The sequence below is a fragment of the Pollicipes pollicipes genome, unplaced genomic scaffold, assembly GCF_011947565.3.
Source record: "Pollicipes pollicipes isolate AB1234 unplaced genomic scaffold, Ppol_2.1 Scaffold_1600;HRSCAF=1878_pilon_pilon_pilon, whole genome shotgun sequence".
NCBI lineage: Eukaryota > Metazoa > Arthropoda > Thecostraca > Pollicipedomorpha > Pollicipedidae > Pollicipes > Pollicipes pollicipes.
In genome coordinates, this window is record NW_023595962.1 from 26,504,627 (window position 1) to 26,524,778 (window position 20,152).

The following is a 20,152-nucleotide window of genomic DNA, read 5'->3' on the forward strand; positions in this document are numbered from 1 at the left end:
CGTCGAGTGCTCATCACAAACTGCTGCTGCTCCGAAACCAGAAAATCTAGGAACATGTTCTAGTGCAAAATAACGTGCTATAATCACCGCCTATCGTGGTGAGGGTTAAACGTCATTTTATTGCCGCGTTGGGTGTCGGCAACGATTTTTCGTGAAACGATATTCCTCATTTTGCTGATAGCTGAAGCCATAGCGAGTAAAACAGGACAAAAAATGCTTGCTTTCTTCCGTAACTGCTCGCTCGTAGCTTGACCTCACGCTGACCCCGTCCCAAAAGACCAAGTCTCTCGCAACAAGTTGTGCTCTGTCCATGGGCTGGCGCCGAAAGGTTCCGATGCTCGCGAAACTTTTCCCGTCCGAATAAAGAGAACATCTTCATTGACGCGCCAGAGTGCTCGCAGGTTGGCGACAGGCAGGTTGGCGCGAATGAAAATGGCGCGAACGATAAGATGATCGGCCATTGCAACCGATCGCCGTTATCACGTTAGACGAACTGCAGTGAACGCATAAGACCGAAGGAAATGTGAGGAAGATACGGGTATGTAATTTGAATATGACCATCATAGTTTTCAATGTGTTCAGCTCCTTTCATCGTTTCGCTAAGTCTTTGATAATGGATGTTGGTGCACACAGTGCGCTTACGGCAAGCCCAGTGTGCGGGGCATGTTACAAACGCTCTTGAAACGGGAGATGCAACAGTGTATGCGTTAGGCCACAAGCAGCCGATCGCTTATAGCAACACCGAGACAAATGTCAGAGCATCATGTTATTGCCGGTATTTAGCAGATACATGGCCGTTAGGCAGTAGGGTGGCGGCAGCTTCTGTCATTTAATTTGAATTTTTCCGCCATTTCAGGCGGAGGCTGGTTATCTCTGATGCATGTCTCGGGTAAGATGACAGTATACCGTGCATTTGTGTTTTTCTTCTCAAGTTTTTTTTTCTAGTCTCCATAATATCATGCCTAGCTGTGAACGGAGTTATATAACGGGAGATATGTGTCACCAGAATTAGAGTGCGAATGTGTGAATTCATATCACGTAATGCTTAGAAATATGTGGTTGGTGGAGATATCCCTTCCGCATGTGTTATGCCGTACGCATGTGTAAGTACCCATTCTTGCTCTTTTACACATTATCTCATTGCTGCATTGGATATCGGCAATGATGTTTCGTGAAAAGACGGTCCTTATTTTGTCGACAATTGCAACCATGTGAGGCAAGAATCTTTGCTTACTTCCATATTTACTTGCTCCTTGTTTCATTTCACACTGAGCCCGCCTCCGAAAACCAACTCTCACGCCACAGATCGCGATCTGTCTGTGGTCCGGTGCTAGGCGACTACAGTGCTTGAGAAACTCAAAGCTGGAAACGTCCCCGTCCGACCAATTAGGAATGCCATTAGAACATTTTCATCCACGCGCCGAAATTCACGCAGCTTGACAACAGGCAGGCTGGCGCGAATGAAAATGGCGCGAGCGGTCAGCTGATCGGCCAAGGCATGGGCGTAGGAAGCAGGGGGGGGGGGGGGGCAGCAATGCTAACTGCCCCCCCCCCCCCACTTTTCAGATTAAGGTTGCATTTGGCTTACTTTTGCACCGTATTAAACATGCATGCCGACTTACCTAGTTCACCAGCCATCCCTCTTAAGATGCGTCATCTTTTTCGTTTGCTCACTGGCCATCACTTCGTGTTACAGCCACAAGGCCGACGCCGCACGGCCTGGAGACTGCAACGCCGGGGGTTGAGGCTGTTATTGCTATCACTTGCGAGCACGCAAGTTCAGCACCATATTACGTAGTTTTCTTACCAGTAATCGGATCTGACAGGATCTTGAGCATTATAAGACGAGCATGGGCTAGCCACGTTAATACAAATTACGAACCCCATTTCATCTACAGTCTACAGTCAGGGAGAAGTCAACATCTCTGAAGAACACAGAAAAAGCAGCATGGAACTGGAGTCCATTTGAAAACTATCGGACTGCCTGCGGTGATCAGGGATGTTGTTGCATCAATGAGGGTTCCTGTGCTGATCCGGGGCTAGCTGCGCGGATCAGAAGACCTCCCGTGTCAGGGAATGGGGACAATGTGATATGATATATCCTTCTAATGACCTCCGGATCGACCAGGAGATCCCGCTCCGTGCCACCAGAATGATAGCCAGAAGACACTTCGCGATCGGACGGAATGACCCTTCAGCCCTTGACCGGAAACGGTAGCGTACCTCTGGTGTTCTACTCAAGAGGCCCCTTGCCCGGAAGGGATTAAGGGGTCTCATTATTGTTGAGAAGAGTGGGGCTCTCATTATCGTTGAAAAGCACGGGTCGAAATGGATTTAAAAAATGAGTAAGATCATGCCATGTTTGCCTGAGAACGTTCCTTTCTTTCAGAATGTATTATTGAAACAACTAACATCAAAAGGCTCGAACATGCCCGCCCGCAACCTCGAGAGCAAGGACAAGGATTGTCTAGGTCACATCTTCTGTAAAACCGATAAGTTTTGGTCACTGCAAGTGCCGCCAGACGGCGGGCGCCGTGTTAATCTGCCTTCTGGACAGACAAATAGCTGAGGAAACACGAAAAATTGCGATTTTACCTTCATTCTTCCAATTCAACCAGCAGATTCCAGCCCCACTTCGCGGTGCTTTAGTGGTCAATTCGTTCTTTCCATCAATCTAAAAATTGCAGGCGTGAAATATGCAGTCGATGTCATGAAGCGTCCAAAGACACTTTCTCAGAAGCGTCGTCATTTTCGTCCGCCCGTTGGCCACAACTTAATATAAGCTGCTAGGTCAACGCTGCGCGGCCTACAGAGACTGCAACGCCTGGGGTCGAAGTTTGTTTTTCTAAAATTTTCGAGTGAACGTGCTCAAAATTACGCTACATAGCTTGTGTAACTAGTTGATTAAAGTGTAGAAAGAGTCAGCTAACCATTGTAAATTAAGAGCGCCGGCGATTTCTTCCGTGCAGTCGTTCAACGCCTGACATTTGTAGCTTGTTGACCTCAAAATCAAAAAAGAATTGATCTTAGGTAGCTCCTGGTTTCTGCTCTAGTTACAAGGTAAAAATTACACTAAAACGAAGAAAACTGTATCACTAGTTAACAAGTAAGCTATATCCAGGGATTTTGGGGGAATCACCATAAGATGGGCTTTTGTCAACCATGTGTTCGCTCTTGGCCAGGCTCTGGCTACGCCCCTGCCTACACACAAAAGCAGATCAAGTCGCGTACGTTGCATGATGAGCAATGAGGTGTCCGTTGGGCCAATCCATACCTAAGGCAGGCAGCTTCCCGGAGGCTATTTTTTTGCGATGGTGTGGTATAAGGGAAGATAATTCGGGAAAAATCCTGTTGCAGGTGTCCAACACATGTTTCATACACCATGTAGGAAGTAACGCTGATCCAAAAGTATGCAACAAAGTAGCCACATGATCAACTCACAGTCAATCATGCGGGAGACATCCGGGCTAGGGCAGTGACTACCGACGGCGGACAGGAGGAGGGCCCAGATAAGGAACGTATGACAGATTGGCCTTGTTATGTGGCTTGATTCTTAAGGGAATCCCCAGTTTTATGGATTTTGTCACATTGTTTCTAGCAGTTTCAAGCTCCCGAATCGATTTCCGCCTAAGATGCTGCGACAAGTCTTATTTCATGAAAAGCAGCCAGCGAAATGAAGGCGCATGGAGAACCTGGCGCACTTTGAGCCATCGATCCACTTTCAAAATTATCACCAGCCTATATCCATGCCGTATTTCGGCATCTACGCTGTGGAGGCAAAGGCTTTCTTAACGACCCAAAATATGTACCCGCTCGTGGAATTTCGTCTCAGCCAAGAAATATAATGTTTAAATGGACGAATAATCTAGGGGGGCTGGATAGCCTTATTTGCAAAATGACAGACGAGTCGAATAGGTAAGGTTGTGCACCAGTGATAAACAGCTCTAGAAGCATACCTAGCATAACAGCCGTGACATTTTTATAAAGAGCGATAACAATATCCATCCCTACTCCCCCCCCCCCCGGTCATCGGGCTCGCTTTCCGCAAAAAGTTCCTGAAGTACACCCCAAGCTTGCCTTCCCCTACTTTTTGAAACATTCCTACACCTATGGGCCAAGGCAACCGATGGCCGTAACCGCGTAAGTCAGAAGTCAGTGAACCAGACTTCGCATAAGGCCGAGAGAAATACAACCGCGGTACATATATATATATATATATATATATATATATATATATATATATATATATATGTATGTATATATACATTATGGATGCGGTAACTATAGTTTTCAATATGCACAGTTCCTTTCATTGTTTTGCTACGTCCTTGGTAATGGAGGTAAGAACACCGTGTGCTCGGGGCAAGGGTAGCAGAGAGTATTTTGAATGGTGCTTATTGCAAATGCTCCTAAAATGGGATGAGAAACGGAATGAGCGATGCAGTATGCAATAGGCGTCTAGCAGCCGTATGTAGCAGCATAGCGTGCGTACCTGTTCGCGCGTGTACCTGAACCGCTGGTCGGTACCTGTTGACTTGAAGGAAACATGCGCTTAGAGCCTGCGTGGGGAGAGTTTAGAGGCAGCATGACCCAGTACACATGTCTCGTGCGAAGGAGGCGCCAGCTACATAGCATGTACAAACAACACTTTTTAGAACATAGAATTGGATTTTGAAGTCATTAACACAACACGGTATACACTGTGATCCACACCAAAGTGACATAAATGGGGCTTACGCGAGGAGCCGAATGACAAATTAGAAAGAAATAACGGGCTACGCTTTCAGACGATGAGGCGCTGAGGCGTGTCTTGTCAACCGACCTTGACCAATGGCGGATCCAGAGTGGTAGGGGATGGGGTGGAATGGGGCCATTCCCCTGTCCCTTGGGGTGAGGGGGCAGCAAAATATAATTGTGAACTGGCAACAAAATCTCCATTTCGTATTTACATAACCTTTATATTCAGAAGGCCCCAAAATTGCACGGGCACCACGAATGACCACAAATATTTATTTTCGATAGACACAGAAATCAAGGTACACCATAACCGGCCCAAACCCTTCATTTTCTGAGGGCACCAAATTTCAGGGATACAGCAGCGTTGTGCCTCCTACCCTCACGAAATCCTGGATTGGCCCCTTAGGCTAGGGAGCACCAAAATGGTCAGTTTGGAGCACCATGACTTTCATTTCGCGGCACCATAACCTTTATATTAAAGAGCCCTTCTATCTAAGTGGACAATACTAACTTCCCAAAGCTTTGGCTTTAAACAGCCTTCAAAATCTATGGACATCACAACATCTATGCCTTTCACCCGTGCAAAATTCTCGATCTGCCTGTTCCACGGAGAGAGCACAAAAAAATAATTGCCTGGTATCTTAGCTTTTATTTTCTAGAGGCATGCACTTCCTGAGGCACCACAAAGCAGGGGCGGGTCCAGAGGGGGAGGGGTCATGGGGTCATTCCTCTCCCCCTTGGGCCCAAGGGGGTTTGAACGCCCTGAAGAAGCGCCAAATCTCATCGCAAAGGGCAACAATGCCTTCATTTCGGAACCACCTTAACTATATTTTTATGAGACACCAAACTGTAGGGTGCATCACGACGCTCGTGCCGTGGCCACGACGAAACCCTGCGTCGGCCCATGCGGTGAGGGAGCACCAAATCCTTCATTTCGGGGCAACGTAACCTTTATTTTCAAGAAGCACCCAACTCCAGAGAGTACCAGAAAGGGCGCTAGCCCTTTGTTCTGAAAGGGTCATTAATTCCAGGGGCATAACTATGTTGAGCTTTCCGCGCTGATGCTAAGTGCTTTGTGCGATTCGGTCAAAAGCACCGGCCAGAACTAACACGATACCATATCGGAGTGATCGGAAGCAGTAAACTTCACGGTAACTAAATCTCCACACATGCACACTTCGAATATGCTGGACAACTGGAGAAATCCTCTTACTTCACGAGCTCCTTAGACTTCAGGGCTGTATCCCTGTCAAAATCCAAAACAAATCCAAAATCCTCGCACTCCGGCCATTAAGTTTTAATATTCTTATGCATGCAGTTAGTATACGGGAACCTACCTTACTGCGCACAGCCCTAGGCGTGCTTGTATGCAAATATATGGAGCTTGTTCATCTTCGTCGGATCATGGTGGATTCTGTCATTTTAAGGCTAAGTATTTCGAAGAAAACCATGGCAGCATACACTTAAATTGGCTGCTAAATACCATCAATATCAAGCATAGGCTTGACTTCTAGCTTATACACGGTTAGCCGGGTAGTTGATGCGATCAGCTGATGGCTGGGGACTTATGCATAGTTTTTGCTTCTCTGTTGGAAGGGAATAAAGAATATCCTATCATTAAAAATGTATTAAAACGTAACGTACATGCATAATAATCGTCACAAATTAATCAAACAACAGAAATAAGATGCACGACATCGGTGGCGTGTAAAATTGGGCTCGACAATGACAAGAACGAATTGATCGGCGTAATCGCATAGTCACGCATTTAGTCATTGGTCGGCAAGAAATAGAACCCCGACAAAAATGATTAAGATTTAGGTCCCCGTCAACGGCGTAGGCCCTCCTACAATACGGAAAACCCGAAACTAATAATGACGGAACTTAGGCAATCGAAACTGCCAAGGAAGGCCAACGAAGAGGGTCCAGTGAACAGTGAATGTTCCTCATAACACGCGAGGAGAAGCTTACCCCAATGTGGCGGGACCCGTGAACGATCGGGAGCACCCCGGCAGGCTAACATAAAGGGTCCGGCCGGAGTCCAGGACCCCCTGAACAAAGGGCACTACCCGAAGATCAGTGTACATGAATTAACGCCCCTGTGTGATCAAGAGTGCCCGGGCAGGTTAACAGAGAGAGCTCTGACAAATGAAGGGTCATCAGCAAATGAGCTCAACAAGGGAAAGAGCTATAGGTTAATGAAGAGGGCCCCTGAGCACCCAGTGCCTCGAAGCGTTACCTTATTTGGGTCCCTAGCAACAGCACGGGGTCTTCCAAAGCAAGTGGAAAGAACCCGATACCAATATGAGGGCCTCCTGAGCAACCGAGTGTACCCTGGCATTTAGGCCCACGGCAGCAGCGGCGGGGCGGGAGAGCCCGCTTACCCCGCGGGCGCAGCGGTCCCTGCCGAGCCCGCGCCGCCCGCCATGTCTCCAGCCGCGCCGCCGCCCGGCACATCTGCGCCCAGTGCGCTGGTAAGCCCCGGGGCGTGGCCGCACCCAGGCCGGACACGGGCGCCAGGCGTCTATATAATTCGTATTAACCATGCTTGACTGAACGCATCACATGATCATCAGTGGAATGCCAGGTTAACTGTACCATCTGTTGACAAAAGAGGGAGATAGCGGCAAGACTCAAAGATGTTTCTGTAGTGTTGCCTAGCGGCAGGAATCCAAACTAGCCTGGTTGCCATGGATACTGGACGTTTTTAACACCTCAATTTACGACTCTGGACTTAACGACCCTGGACTTTGCGTCCCTGGGCCTTACGAACGCCCTCAATGGGCACGAAATTGGATGTTTTCTGGACGTTTTGAACACTATGCTGCGATCCTGGACTATATAAACACTGCACGGTACGATCCTGGGCTTTTTGATGGCTCCCCGTCTGGCCTTAGGCATGAATTGGCCCAACGGACACTTCATTGCCCATCATGCAACGTGTACGATTTAATTTGTTTTTGTGTGTAGGCAGGGGCGCAGCCAGAGCCTTGTCAAAGGGGAACACATGGTTGACAAAAGCCCATCTTATGGTGACACTCCCCCCCAAAATCCCCGGATGTGGCTTATTTGTAAACAAGTGATACGGTTTTCTTTGTTTTATTGCTATTTTTACCTTGTAACCGGAACAGAAACCAGGACCTACCGTGAGATCAATTCCGTCTGTATTTTGAGGTCAATAAATAAACTGCAGAAATCAGGCGTTGAACGACGGCATGGAAGAAATCACCGGCGCTCTTAATTTACATGGTTAGTTGGCTCTTTCTAGGCCGATAAAATTCGGAAGCTTTGTCATTTTTTTATCTTGGTTCTACATACATTGAGGACGTCGCGAAGGTAGATTGTAGATCGATATGTTTGATCCAAATCTGAAGATGAAAATTTGATTGCAGATCGAGTGGTCGTTAAAATTTAGTCGTGGCCCGCCGGTGGACCAAAATGATGACGACTCTGAAATGATCATTTTTAAACACTTTAACCGACTAGTAACATAAGTTAAGCGACGTAATTTTGAGTATGCGCACTCAAAAATTTTAGAAACACCAGCGTCGACCCCAGGCGTTGCAGTCTCCGTACGCCGGGCAGCGTCGGCCTAGCAGCTAATATTAAGTTGTGGCCAACGGGTGTACAAAAATGACGACGTTCCTGAAAAAGTATCCCTGGACGCTTTATGGCATCAGATCTTTCCTTTGGAAGGCAGTCTGGGCGCATACATCACGTGTGCAATTTTTAGACTGATGAAAAGAACGGATTGGCCCTTAAACCACCCCAAAGTGGGGCTAGAATCTGTTGGTTGAACTGGAAGGGTGAAGGTAAAGTATATCTTTTTCGTGTTTCCACAGCTATTTATCTGTCCAGAAGACAGATTAACACGGCGTCCCGCCATCTGGTGGCACTTGCAATGGCCGAAACTTATCGGTTTTACGGAAGTTGCAGCCCAGACCATCCTTGTCCTTGCTCTTGAAGTCGCGGGCGAGCATGTTCAAGCCTTTTGATGTAAGTTGTTTTAATAACGCTTGCTAAAAAATAAACGTTCTCAGGCAAATATGACATGACCTTTCTGGTTTTATTCATTCATTTCGACCCGCGCTAGTCAACAATAACGAGAGCCCCACTCTACTCAACAAGAATGAGACCCCTTATTTCCTTCCGGGTAAGGGACCTCTTGAGTAGAACACCAGGGGCACACTACCGTTTCCGGTCAAGGGCTGAAGGGCCATTCCGTCCCATCGTGAAGCGTCTTCTGGCAATCATTCTGGTGGCACGGGGCGGGATCTCCTGGTCGATCCGGAGGCCATTAGAAGGATATGTCATATCACATTGTCCCTACCGCCGACACAGGAGGCGTTTTGACACGCGCGGTTAGCCCCGGGTCAGCATAGGAACCCTCATTGACGTAACAACATCCCTGACTACCGTAGGTAGTCCGATAGTTGTCACATAGATTCCAGTTCCGTGTTTTGCTGTGTTCCTCAGATATATTTAGTTCTCGCTGACTGTAGATTGTAGATGAAATAGGGTTCCCAATTCATATTAACATGACTTACCCATGCTCGTCTTAAAATGCTCAAGATCCTGTCAGGGCTTATTATTGATCGGAAAACTACGTAACATGGTGTTAAACATGCGTGCTCGCAAGTGATAGCAACAACAGCCTCGGCGCCCGGCGTTGCAGTCTCCACGCCGTGCGGCGCCGGCCTTGCGGCTGTTATATTAGGCAATGGCCAATGAGCAAATGAAAACGATAACGCATCTTAAATGAGATGCCTGGTGAAGTAGGTAAATCGGCATGCACGTTTAACGTAGTGCAAAAGTAAGCCAGATGCAACCTTAACACGCGCTCGGGTGGCCGGCTAGTTACCGTTCGCTCGGGTGGGGGGTCAATTTGACTCCCCCCTGAGATCTCGGCAATTAAGAAAGCTAGAGCCAACAAATTTATGGCGTGTATTGACCTGTACGTGAACACGCTCAAGTCAAATTTTGTATCTTCTTAGGTCATGACCTTCAGGTCAAATAAGATCCAACAAGGTAAAATTATTCCAGGTTGGTCTCCAAAGTGCCGCCCCCAGAGCCTAGGCAACTGTTTCTAAGCAAAAGATTACAAGCCCACTTGAGGTCAGTGACATTGTTTGACCTTTTCAAGGTCATAGTGACCAAAATCATACAAGACTGCTCTGAGTTTTACATTTGAATAAGCGATAAAGATTACGTTAGGCAGTATGTTCCTAAAACAAGATGTCGACTCTGGTCATCTTAGGTCAATGACCTGTTCTTACCTGGAGAAGTCAATAAATATGCATAATGTGGTTCATGTTGTCAATAAATTAGAAATGAGCACCAGAAACTATCCAATACAGCAAGCCGTAAGATAATAAATCAGGTTGGTTTGACCTTGGTCTGACCGTCATACCTGACGTCAAGTCAACGTAATTTGTTCATTCAATATTTGTGGTGCCTAAGAAAGCATCTCAGAGATGTGTGGCTTCGTCAAGCACTCCGTTGTTGTATCAGATTGAACGATGCCCTAGAAATTGCTTTAGCTGAAACCATGGCCTGACTTTGACCTGCCATAGGTCAGCGACCTTATAAGATATATTTAATTTCGTCATGTCAAACGATCCGCTGTTCAATTGTCTACAGCTATGCAAAATTTGGCGCGACTACACCGCGCCATTCGGAAACCATCCTGGAAAAACCTTCGGGGGGGTCAATTTGACCCCTATCCGAGCGCGTGTTAATCTGAAAAGTGGGAAGGGCAGTTAACATTGCTGGCCCCCCACCTTGAAAAGTGGGGGCCATGCCCCCCCCCCCCTGGCCCCCCTGTTCCTATGCCCATGGAAAGAATAGTGCCAGGAAGCTGGATAGTCTTATCCTAAACATGTCATAGATGAGCCGCTCAGGCAAGCTTTGCACCAGTGGGACACAGCTGTAGATGCACATCTACCATAGCGGCCGTGGTATTTAGTTAGTCCCAAAATGTGTCATGTGAATAAAGAGTGGACAATGTCCTCCATCTCCACCCCTCCTCACCTTCCAGCTCTAGTCACCTGCCTTCCTTCCCAGTAAAGTTCCCTAAGGATACCCTGAGCCTGGCACCCCCAGTTTTCGGGAAGTTCCTGCTGTCTCGTTATCTGTCTGTTCGCGCCTTCCCAGTCCCGGATCACAAATACGACCTCCCACAGTTGGCGTCTGTATTTGAACTGTCCCACCGGAGTCCAACGGAATCGTGCCAAGGTACACGGTGGCGCACAAGGCACAATAGCGATGTGGGGGAACCGGCTCCTAAATTGGGGACGCTATAGTTTAACATGGGACATCACATGACGCCTATGCCCATGTCCTGTCGGGCCCATGCTGCAGAGGGCCAATTATGGACTTAAAGGGCCCATTCCGGCTTGTAGGGGGACCTCTGTCTGATCTCAGGGAGCCCATTGTGGCATTTTGGAGTCCTCCCAACTCAAGCAGAGTCGCTGTGCCCCTGGGTTGCATCGTCCCAGCAAACTGGGATTCTCAGTTGATCAGGTATCAGGCGGAGTACGTGCTCACCAAGCGTCACCGATTTTGGGCTTTTATGCAGTCAGATCCGGTTACAACACCACATATATTTTCAATGTAAAAGTTTTAAGATTCGCCGACTCTCACCGAGGCAATAGCCAATGGTTTTTGAGACCGCTTTCAGGAGCGATTGCCCATAGACTGACCATCGCCCAGTGTTGGGACCGGACGTGTTCAAACCGCGCCCTACTCGGCCCCACTCGCGGCCGTGGGATGCTGGGTACGGGTGAACAGAGCAGTCCTGACCATGATCTTGAACAACAAAGACCGATGCAGCATCGCTGACACACGCATGCTCAGTGCGCAGGCAGTGTATGTCGGACGGACAGCAGAAAGGTCCAGCACCGCATTGTCAGGCAGACAGCTCGCGCGAGTGGCTTCAGGAGGCAGACAGCTCGCGCGAGTGGCTTCAGGAGGCAGACAGCTCGCGCGAGTGGCTTCAGGAGGCGGACAGCTCGCGCGAGTGGCTTCAGGAGGCAGACAGCTCGCGCGAGTGGCTTCAGGAGGCAGACAGCTCACGCGAGAGGCTTCAGGAGGCAGACAGCTCACGCGAGAGGCTTCAGGAGGCAGACAGCTCACGCGAGAGGCTTCAGGAAGCAGACAGCTCGCGCGAGTGGCTTCAGGAGGCAGACAGCTCGCGCGAGTGGCTTCAGGAGGCAGACAGCTCACGCGAGAGGCTTCAGGAGGCAGACAGCTCGGGCGAGTGGCTTCAGGAGGCAGACAGCTCACGCGAGAGGCTTCAGGAAGCAGACAGCTCACGCGAGAGGCTTCAGGAGGCAGACAGCTCTCGCGAGTGGCTTCAGGAGGCAGCGTTCCTGCTGAAGCACGCAATGGCGGACCCAGAGGGGGAGGGGGATGGGGGGGGCACGCCATGGGTTTCCGCTCCCAGGATAACCCTGGTTGGCCAAAGTTATATATTTTTGAGCTTTGAAGAAACTCTGATCAATCTTTGTGTGAGTTGCTTGTGTTGGAACATTCCTTAAATTGAATTGCGTATTTTTACCGACTTTCGCTTCCTGACGCAAAAGCCAACGAATTTTTCAAATCAGCGAACCTTTTGGACTTAAGCCTCTCGAAAAGCCCTTGCGCTCCCAGGCGGCGTCCTGCATCCGCCCGTGGAAGCGCGTGCCTATCACGGCGTATGGCTCACGGCTTGAGATGGCCTGCTACGCCCTGACACTCAGGTCACACCTCTGGCGCATGACTGACAATCAGACTGATCAAAATGAACGATAGATATGTCTGCGACTTTGCAAAACTGTGCTTCGAAGGCATCCGTTATAAGAGGGTGTCGTTGTGAGATCTTGAGCATTCGCAGCGGCCGTAGGCGTAGGAACATTTCAAAAAGTGGGGGAGAGGCCAGGCTTAGGGTGTGCTTCAGGAACTTTTTCTGGAAAGAGAGCCCGATGACCGGGGGGGGGGGGGGGGCGGCGGGGGTAGGGATGGAGATTGTTATCGCTCTATATTCAAATGTCATGGCTGCTATGCTAGCTGTGCATCTTGAGCTGTTTATCACTGGTGCACAATCTTGCCTATTCGACTCATCTGTCATTTGGCAAATAAAGCTATCCAGCTTCCGTAGATTATCTGTTCACTTTAACATTGTCTTTCCTGGGGAGAAGGAATTCCACGAGCAGGTAGGTATTTTGGGTCATTAAGGAAGCATTTGCCTTCACAATAGAGATGCCAAAATACGGTCTGGATAAAGGCTGGTGAGAGTTTTGAAAGTCGATCGATGGCTCACAGTGCGCCAGTTGCATTTTGAGGTCAATAAGTGGCAGAAGTCAGGCGTTGAACGACTGCATGGAAGAAATCACCGGCGCTGTTAATTTACAATGATTAGCTGACTCTTTCTATACCGGTAGAATTCAGAAGCCTTGTCAATTTGTTATCTAGGTTCTACAGACATTGAGGACATCGCGAAGGTAGACTGAAGATCAATATGTTTGATCCAAATTTGAAGACGAAAATTTCATTGCAAATCGTGTGGTCAACAATGTGTATTAACATGGCCAAGCCATGTTTGTCTGAAAATGTTCGCCATTCAGTCAGAATCGATTAGTGATACAATTCATGTAATGTATTTTTTAACATGCCCGTTCGCGAATCTCAGCAACAAAAACCTCGACACCAGGCGTTGCAGTCTCCATAGTCCGCGGAGCGGACAAAAGTAGCTAAGTAGCTAAAGTAGCTAGACCCAGTAGCTAAAATGTAGTCGTGACCCACCGGTGGGCGAAAATGATGACGCTTCTGAAATGATTTTCTGTAAACACTTTAACCGACTAATAATATAAGTTATGCGACGTAATTTTGAGCATGCGCACTTAAAAGTTTATTTCACAAAATTTCACACACATGATTTCACACACATGAAAATTTTAGAAACACAAGCCCTAACACCAGGCGTTGCAGTCTCCGTGGGCCGCGCAGCGTTGGCCCAGCAGCTAATATTAAGTTGTGGACAAGGGGTCTACGAAAATGACGACGCTTCTGAAAAAGTATCGTTGGACGCTTCATGACATCAGATCTTGTATTTAAGAGGTAGTCTGAGGGCATATTTCACGCTTGCAATTTTTAGATTGATGGAAAGAACGGATTGCCCCTTAAAGCACCGCGAAGTGGGGCTGGAATCCGGTGGTTGAACTGTGTGAGTGAAGGTAAAATATATATTTTTCGTGTTTCCGCAGCTATTTATCTGCCTAGAAGACGAATGAACACGGCACCCGCCGTCTGGTGGCGCTTGCAATGGCCGAAACTTATCGGTTTTACGGAAGTTGCAGCCCAGACCAGCCTTGTCCTTGCTCTCAAGGTTGCGGGCGGATATGTTCAAGCCGTTTGATGTAATTTGTTTCAATAATACATTCTGAAAGAAATGAACGTTCTCAGGCAAACATGGCATGACCCTGATAGATTTTTTTTCAAAATCCATTTCGACCCGTGCTTTTCAACGATAATGAGATCTCCACTCTACCCAACAATAATGAGACCCCTTATTCCCTTCCGGGCAAGGGGCCTCTTGAGTAGAAAACCAGGGGCACATAACCATTTCCGGTCAAAGGCTGAGGGGCCATTCCGTCCCATCACAAAGTGTCTTCTGGCTATCATTCTGGGGGCACGGGGCGGGATCTCCTGATCGATCCGGAGATCATTAGAAGGATATATCATATCCCATTGTTCCCATCCCTGACACGGGAGGTCTTCTGATCCGCGCAGTTGGCCCCGGATCAGTACAGGAGCCCTCATTGACGCAGCAGCATCCCTGATCACCACGGGCAGGCCCGTAGTTTTTACACAGATTCCAGTTCCGTGTTTTTCTGTGTTCTTCAGAGATATTGAGTTCTCTCTGACTGTAGATTGCAGATGAAATGGGGTTCATAATTTGCATTAACATGGCTAGCTCATGTTCGTCTTACAACGCTCAAGATCCTGTCAGAGCTTATTACTGATAAGAAGACTACGTAATATGGCGTTGAACATGCGTGCCCGCAAGTCATAGCAATAACAGCCTCGACGCCCGGCGTTGCAGTCTCCAGGCCGTGCGACGTCGGCCTTGCGGCTGTAACACTAAGTGATGGCCAATGAGTAAACGAAAAAGATGACGCATCTTAAGGGAGATGGCTGGTGAACTAGGTAAATCGGCATACATGTTTAATGTGGTGCAAAAGTAAGCCAAATGCAACCTTAATCTGAAGAGTGAGGGGAGGGCCAGTTAACATTGTGCCCCCCCCCCCCCACCTTGAAAAGTGGGGGGGGCCATGGCCCCTCTTGCCCCCTGTTCCTACGCCCACGGCAGCCGCGCAGTTACCAGCACCCAGAAACCGCAAAACCAAAGCGAACGTTAAAACAATCAAGGCACAACGCGCATTATGGCTTTTCGTGCGTTGAAGTCGCTGCATCGTGCATCACTGCCACTGAGGTAAGACCGCACGCCGCGTGCGTGCCAAGTGTTCACGCCCGCTGAGTAGGATCGGCCACTGTTTGTAAGCCTCTGGCGAGCGCTGTCCGGACTGAGGCGTATCAAGACACGGCAACAGACACTTGTCGTGCGAGACCAGCCTGGCCGTGCGAAGAATACAGGCTGTTCCCAGCGCGGGCCGTATTGATTGCCGCCCCATCACTAATTCATGGTCACAGCGGGCATTCCTGAAGGAGTGTCCCAGGGGCGGTGCCAGGATTATCCTAGGGGCGGGCTTAGGAGCATACCAGGGCCGCAACCAGGAGTATCCAGGGGCGAACTTAGGAGTGTCCCAGGGTCAGACCCGCACACCCAGAATCATCCTAGGGGTGGACGCAGGAGTATCCTAGGGACGGATGCAGGGGTATCCTGGGGGCGGACCCAAGAGTATCCAGGGGGCGGACCCAGCCATCCAGTTCGGCCACCAGCCTGGATCCAGACCTGGATTTCGCTGCCGGAGGGGACGAGGAGACGCAGCCAGAGGACGCGCAGAGGACGCGCAGCCAGAGGACGCGCAGAGGACGCACAGCCAGAGGACGCGCAGAGGACGCGCAGAGGACGCGCGGCAGAGGACGCGCAGAGGACGCGCAGAGAACGCGTAGAGGACGCGCAGAGGACGCGCAGCCAGAGGACGCGCAGCAAGAGGACGCGCAGCCAGAGGACGCGCAGAGGACGCGCAGCCAGAGGACGCGCAGCAAGAGGACGCGCAGCCAGAGGACGCGCAGAGGACGCGCAGCAGAGGACGCGCAGAGGACGCGCAGAGGACGCGCAGAGGACGCGCAGCCAGAGGACGCGCAGAGGACGCGCAGAGGACGCTCTTCCATTCACCCCATGGCGATACCATTTAAGCACCATTGTGTTTATTCTGCGACAATGAACGACAATTCGAGCCGAATCTGTGCTGGGTGCAACATTCGCTGGACAAAAACATTGCTTCCGCCACATACACGCGGCACAACGGGCATATCTCGTCATAAGTCACGAAGACAATCAGGCCATTGGTACACACTGTCCTTCATCCTTCACGCAACAGACCCATCAAAGGCCGGACGTGAATTATATACGACACAGAACCCAAACACCCTTAGTCTGTGCTGATGGTGCCCATTATGAAGACCTCGACAGTTTACCTCAACGGCACAATGAGCGAGGCACTAATCAGCAAACTATTTCACTTGGGAAGAGCCGAGCTCGCGCACCTCATAACGCTCCTCTCCAAACTAGCCCAGGACCGTGCGCCCAATTCCCAGATTATGACCAGCATGTCCATCCCCTGCCTGGTACAGAGCCGCCACATGATGCGCTGGCAGACCCCAGCTCCTGGATCACACTGTGCTAGCAGTCACCAGCTCCTGGATCACACTACGCTGGCAGACCCCAACTCCTGGATCATACTGCGCTGGCAGACCCCATCTCCTGGATCACACTGGTCCCTTAAAAAACAACACATGCTGCTTCCTGGTTTTCACTGGTTCTTTTGAAAACACGATATATTGATTCCTGGTGCGTTGGTTCCTTGGCGAACACCAGACCTTGCTCGCCAACTTCCATCGGCCTCCATAAACACGAGACACTGGTTGCCACAGTTCTTTCTCAAACACCAGGTCCTGATTCCTAGCTCCCTCATAAAGATTCAGTCCCGGCTCCATTGATGTCCCACAAGCACCAGACCCTGGCTTCTGGTTCCATTGATGTCCCACAAACACCAGATCCTGAATTCCGGTTCCCAATGGATCATGCACCAGGCACCACATGCCACTTCCCGCTTCTCATTGGCTCGTTGGTAAACACCATCTGGGTTGTCATTCTTCAGCTAATTGAACTGAAGCCAGAAGCGGATTAGGGGAGGGAGGGATGAGATGCCACTTCTCTCCATTTCGGGTAACATTTATTTTTCTTCTCCCCCATCTCCGCAGATATCCTGTCCCCTCTGCATTGAAGAATGTCGACTGAGGTAAGAGATGTCTTACGGTAAGAGGTAAGAAGAAGAGGTAAGATACGTCTTACGTCTGCTTTGTAATGTTGATCTTTGGAACGCACGTAAAACAAGATGGTTCACTTTGCCGATGCAAGCCAGTTCTTGACAATACTTCCAAGACAGATCCTGGTTGTTGCTGGTGCCATTAACTTCACACTGAGTCTTGGTTCTTGCTAGATCCTCGACATAATTCCAGGCTGGATTTGGGTTCTTAGGCGCGTGAGTAACCGGTCGGGAATAACTAGCAGAATCCCATTGTCATGAGTCATGAGTTTTGTCAAGCACATTGTCAATGTCACATTGTCAATCACATGAGTCATGTCTCGAATGCAGCACACCGGGCATAGACAAGGAAGACCACGACCGCGAAAACTACAGGAGCTAACCAAGTTTGTTTTCACTTAAGCCCACCTCATGTTTTCGCTCTTGGCGACACGCTGGTCACAGCCACAGCAGCCGTTAATCATGACAAAGCCATTAATTTCGCCAAGTGAAATGGCTGTGCCCTCAAACTGACAATTCTCCAACATTATTCGTGGAATGCATAAAGGTCGCGTTGGTAAGAACCTCGCCAGCAGGACCTCGCCTCTCGATGCATGAAAGGCAGACTTTTCAGCGCTTTTACCAACCCTATCAACGTGCTTCCCGAAATACACCCGCTGCCATGCTTTCAAGATGGTCTCGCTCCAAGCCGGACTCTTCGCCATTAGCTTCGGTTTTGGCGTGGTGCCCACGATGGCAAGTAATGGTTCCGACGACAGCAATCGCCTTGTTCGTTCCACACCAGATGACCTGCTGCATTCCTCCCCACACGGCTCCACCGTATCAGACCCGTCACTCCGTTCCGCCTCACACGGCTCCACCGTATCAGACCCCGTCACATCGTTCCTCCCCACACGGCTCCACCGTATCAGACCCCGTCACTTCGTTCCACCTCGCACGGCTTCACCTATCAGACCCCGTCACTTCGTTCCACCTCGCACGGCTCCACCGTATCAGACCCCGTCACTTCGTTCTACTCCACACGGCTCCACCGCACCAGATCCAGTCACTTCGTTCCACTTTACATGGCTCCACCGTATAATATCCCGTCAATCCGTTCCACCTCACGCGGCTCCACTTTACCAGACCCAATCACTTCGTTCCACCCCATACGGCTCCACCGTATAAGACCCCGCCACTTCGTTACATTATGTATTTCAACCGGACACAACTGTCAATGTACAAAATTATACAAAATAGGACACTAGCGCCACCACGATGGTGGCGCCACATCTGCACAGCGGCGGCACGCTGAAACACAGCTGGACCGTCAGCGCGTCGGCGCGCGCTCCCGCCCGGCTCGCAGTGGTTCGCGACACCGGGCGGCCGCCCGTCAGACATCCCTCCCGCACCCCAGAGCCAACCACGCCAGCCCCGGAGGCTTGGGCTACGCCTGCCGAGACTCCGACGCGGCTCCAAGAGCACCTGGCTGTACGTCCAGCCACCCGGATAGCAACCACGACCCTCGGGAATCACCACAGAACCCCGGCCGTACTCCAAAGCCTGAGCGGCATCCAACAGTCTGAGAGGTACCCAAAGGGCATTTGGGGGACACGAAGTCCCGGGAGGTACGCTAAAGCCCTCGGCGGCACGCCAAAACCCCGAATGATAACCCGAAGCCTTGAGCCACGTATCGGCGCCCTAAACGGTACAGCAGGACGCCGGCCGACATCCCGGAGTCACCGGGTGCCGGGGTGCCCTCAGACGGCGCTCCCCAGCCCCAGGAGGCCCTACCCACTCAGACCGAGCCCCACCACACACGCGAGCCCTGCCCCCTGGACACAGCCACAGCCCGCTGAGGAGGCGAGGCGACGCGAGGCGAGGCGAGGTGACGGCGGCGGCTGCGGCTTTCGCCGCGCCCGAACGGCGGCGCCAGAGCCGCAGCCGCCGCATCACGGCTGGCCGACCCGGAGCCGCACGGCCAACACCGGCCAGATTCGGCGTGAAAGCTGGACAGGACCCGGACGGCCAGATTCTGGCCCGCCAGCAGCGCTCGTCTGCACGCAACGACAAAGCATCACTCAGGCTCCATCCAGCCGGGCCGCAGACCGCCAGACCGAGACCTCAGCCGGTGACGTCACGCTATGACGTCACCGGCAGCGAGCCGCGCGTCACCTCCACAGCACTGTGCCGGCGCCCGCGGCGCCCCCGCAGAGGGTCAGACCGGGCCCGGCTCCCGCCGGCTCGACGCGCGAGGATGGCCGGCCGGTCGGCAGCCGGCGTCTTTTGATACGCTTCACAAGCCGCTGGTGTCGCCCGCGGCCCGCAGCCCCGGCGCGGACAGCACGCGCCGACACCCGTCACGCGGCGCGCGCGAACAACAGTGGAGAACCGGGCAAGCTCGGCGGTCGCACGGCGGCCGGCGGCGCGCCGCCCTCGCGCCAAAACAGCCGGCACAGAAGACCACGGCAGCGCGCGCCACGGCGCCTCCCACAGCGTCCCGGCGTCCGCTCGGCTCCATCACGCTTCACGCGCCACGCACAGCACTTCATTCACGCAGGTGGCCGCAGCGGCGGCGACCAACCGCACTCAGGCACTTAGGACAGGCGCGCCGCCCGGCGGCGGCGCGGTGCACTGGCGGTGTGCGGGCCGGCCGCCGGATGGCGCCACCTACGAGGTCCGTTCTGGTCGCTTATTTTGCAGGCAGCGCGGCCACGGCAGCGGCCATTCGTAATGGCGTGGCACCGGACCGCTAACGTTGCGCTCGAAGTAGCGGAAGATGAAGAACCACCAGATGCGCGACAGGTAGTTGTTGGGGCCGCTCTCCTGCGGGCGGGGGTGGGGGAGGGGGAGGGCTGATGTTAGGCTCAGTGGGACACCGCTTTTGTTGCTGTGCGTTGGCATTCTCGGGCGCACTGACAGCAATGGCCGCTGGGCCACGGGCG

The 20,152-nt window shown here is 51.3% G+C and overlaps 1 protein-coding gene across 7 annotated transcripts in view; it reads right to left on the bottom strand.

Moving 5' to 3' along the window:
- Nucleotides 1-18,405: 18,405 nt before the first annotated feature.
- The window catches only part of LOC119093940 (phosphatidylcholine:ceramide cholinephosphotransferase 1), a 113,939-nt gene continuing 112,192 nt past the window's right edge, over nt 18,406-20,152 (bottom strand). For all 7 annotated transcript variants that reach the window (XM_037216978.1, XM_037216964.1, XM_037216996.1 and 4 more), the window contains one exon: nt 18,406-20,033. In XM_037216978.1, the coding sequence (XP_037072873.1) occupies nt 19,878-20,033 (156 nt within the window). In that variant the 3' untranslated portion in view covers nt 18,406-19,877. The remainder of the gene's footprint in view (nt 20,034-20,152) is intronic.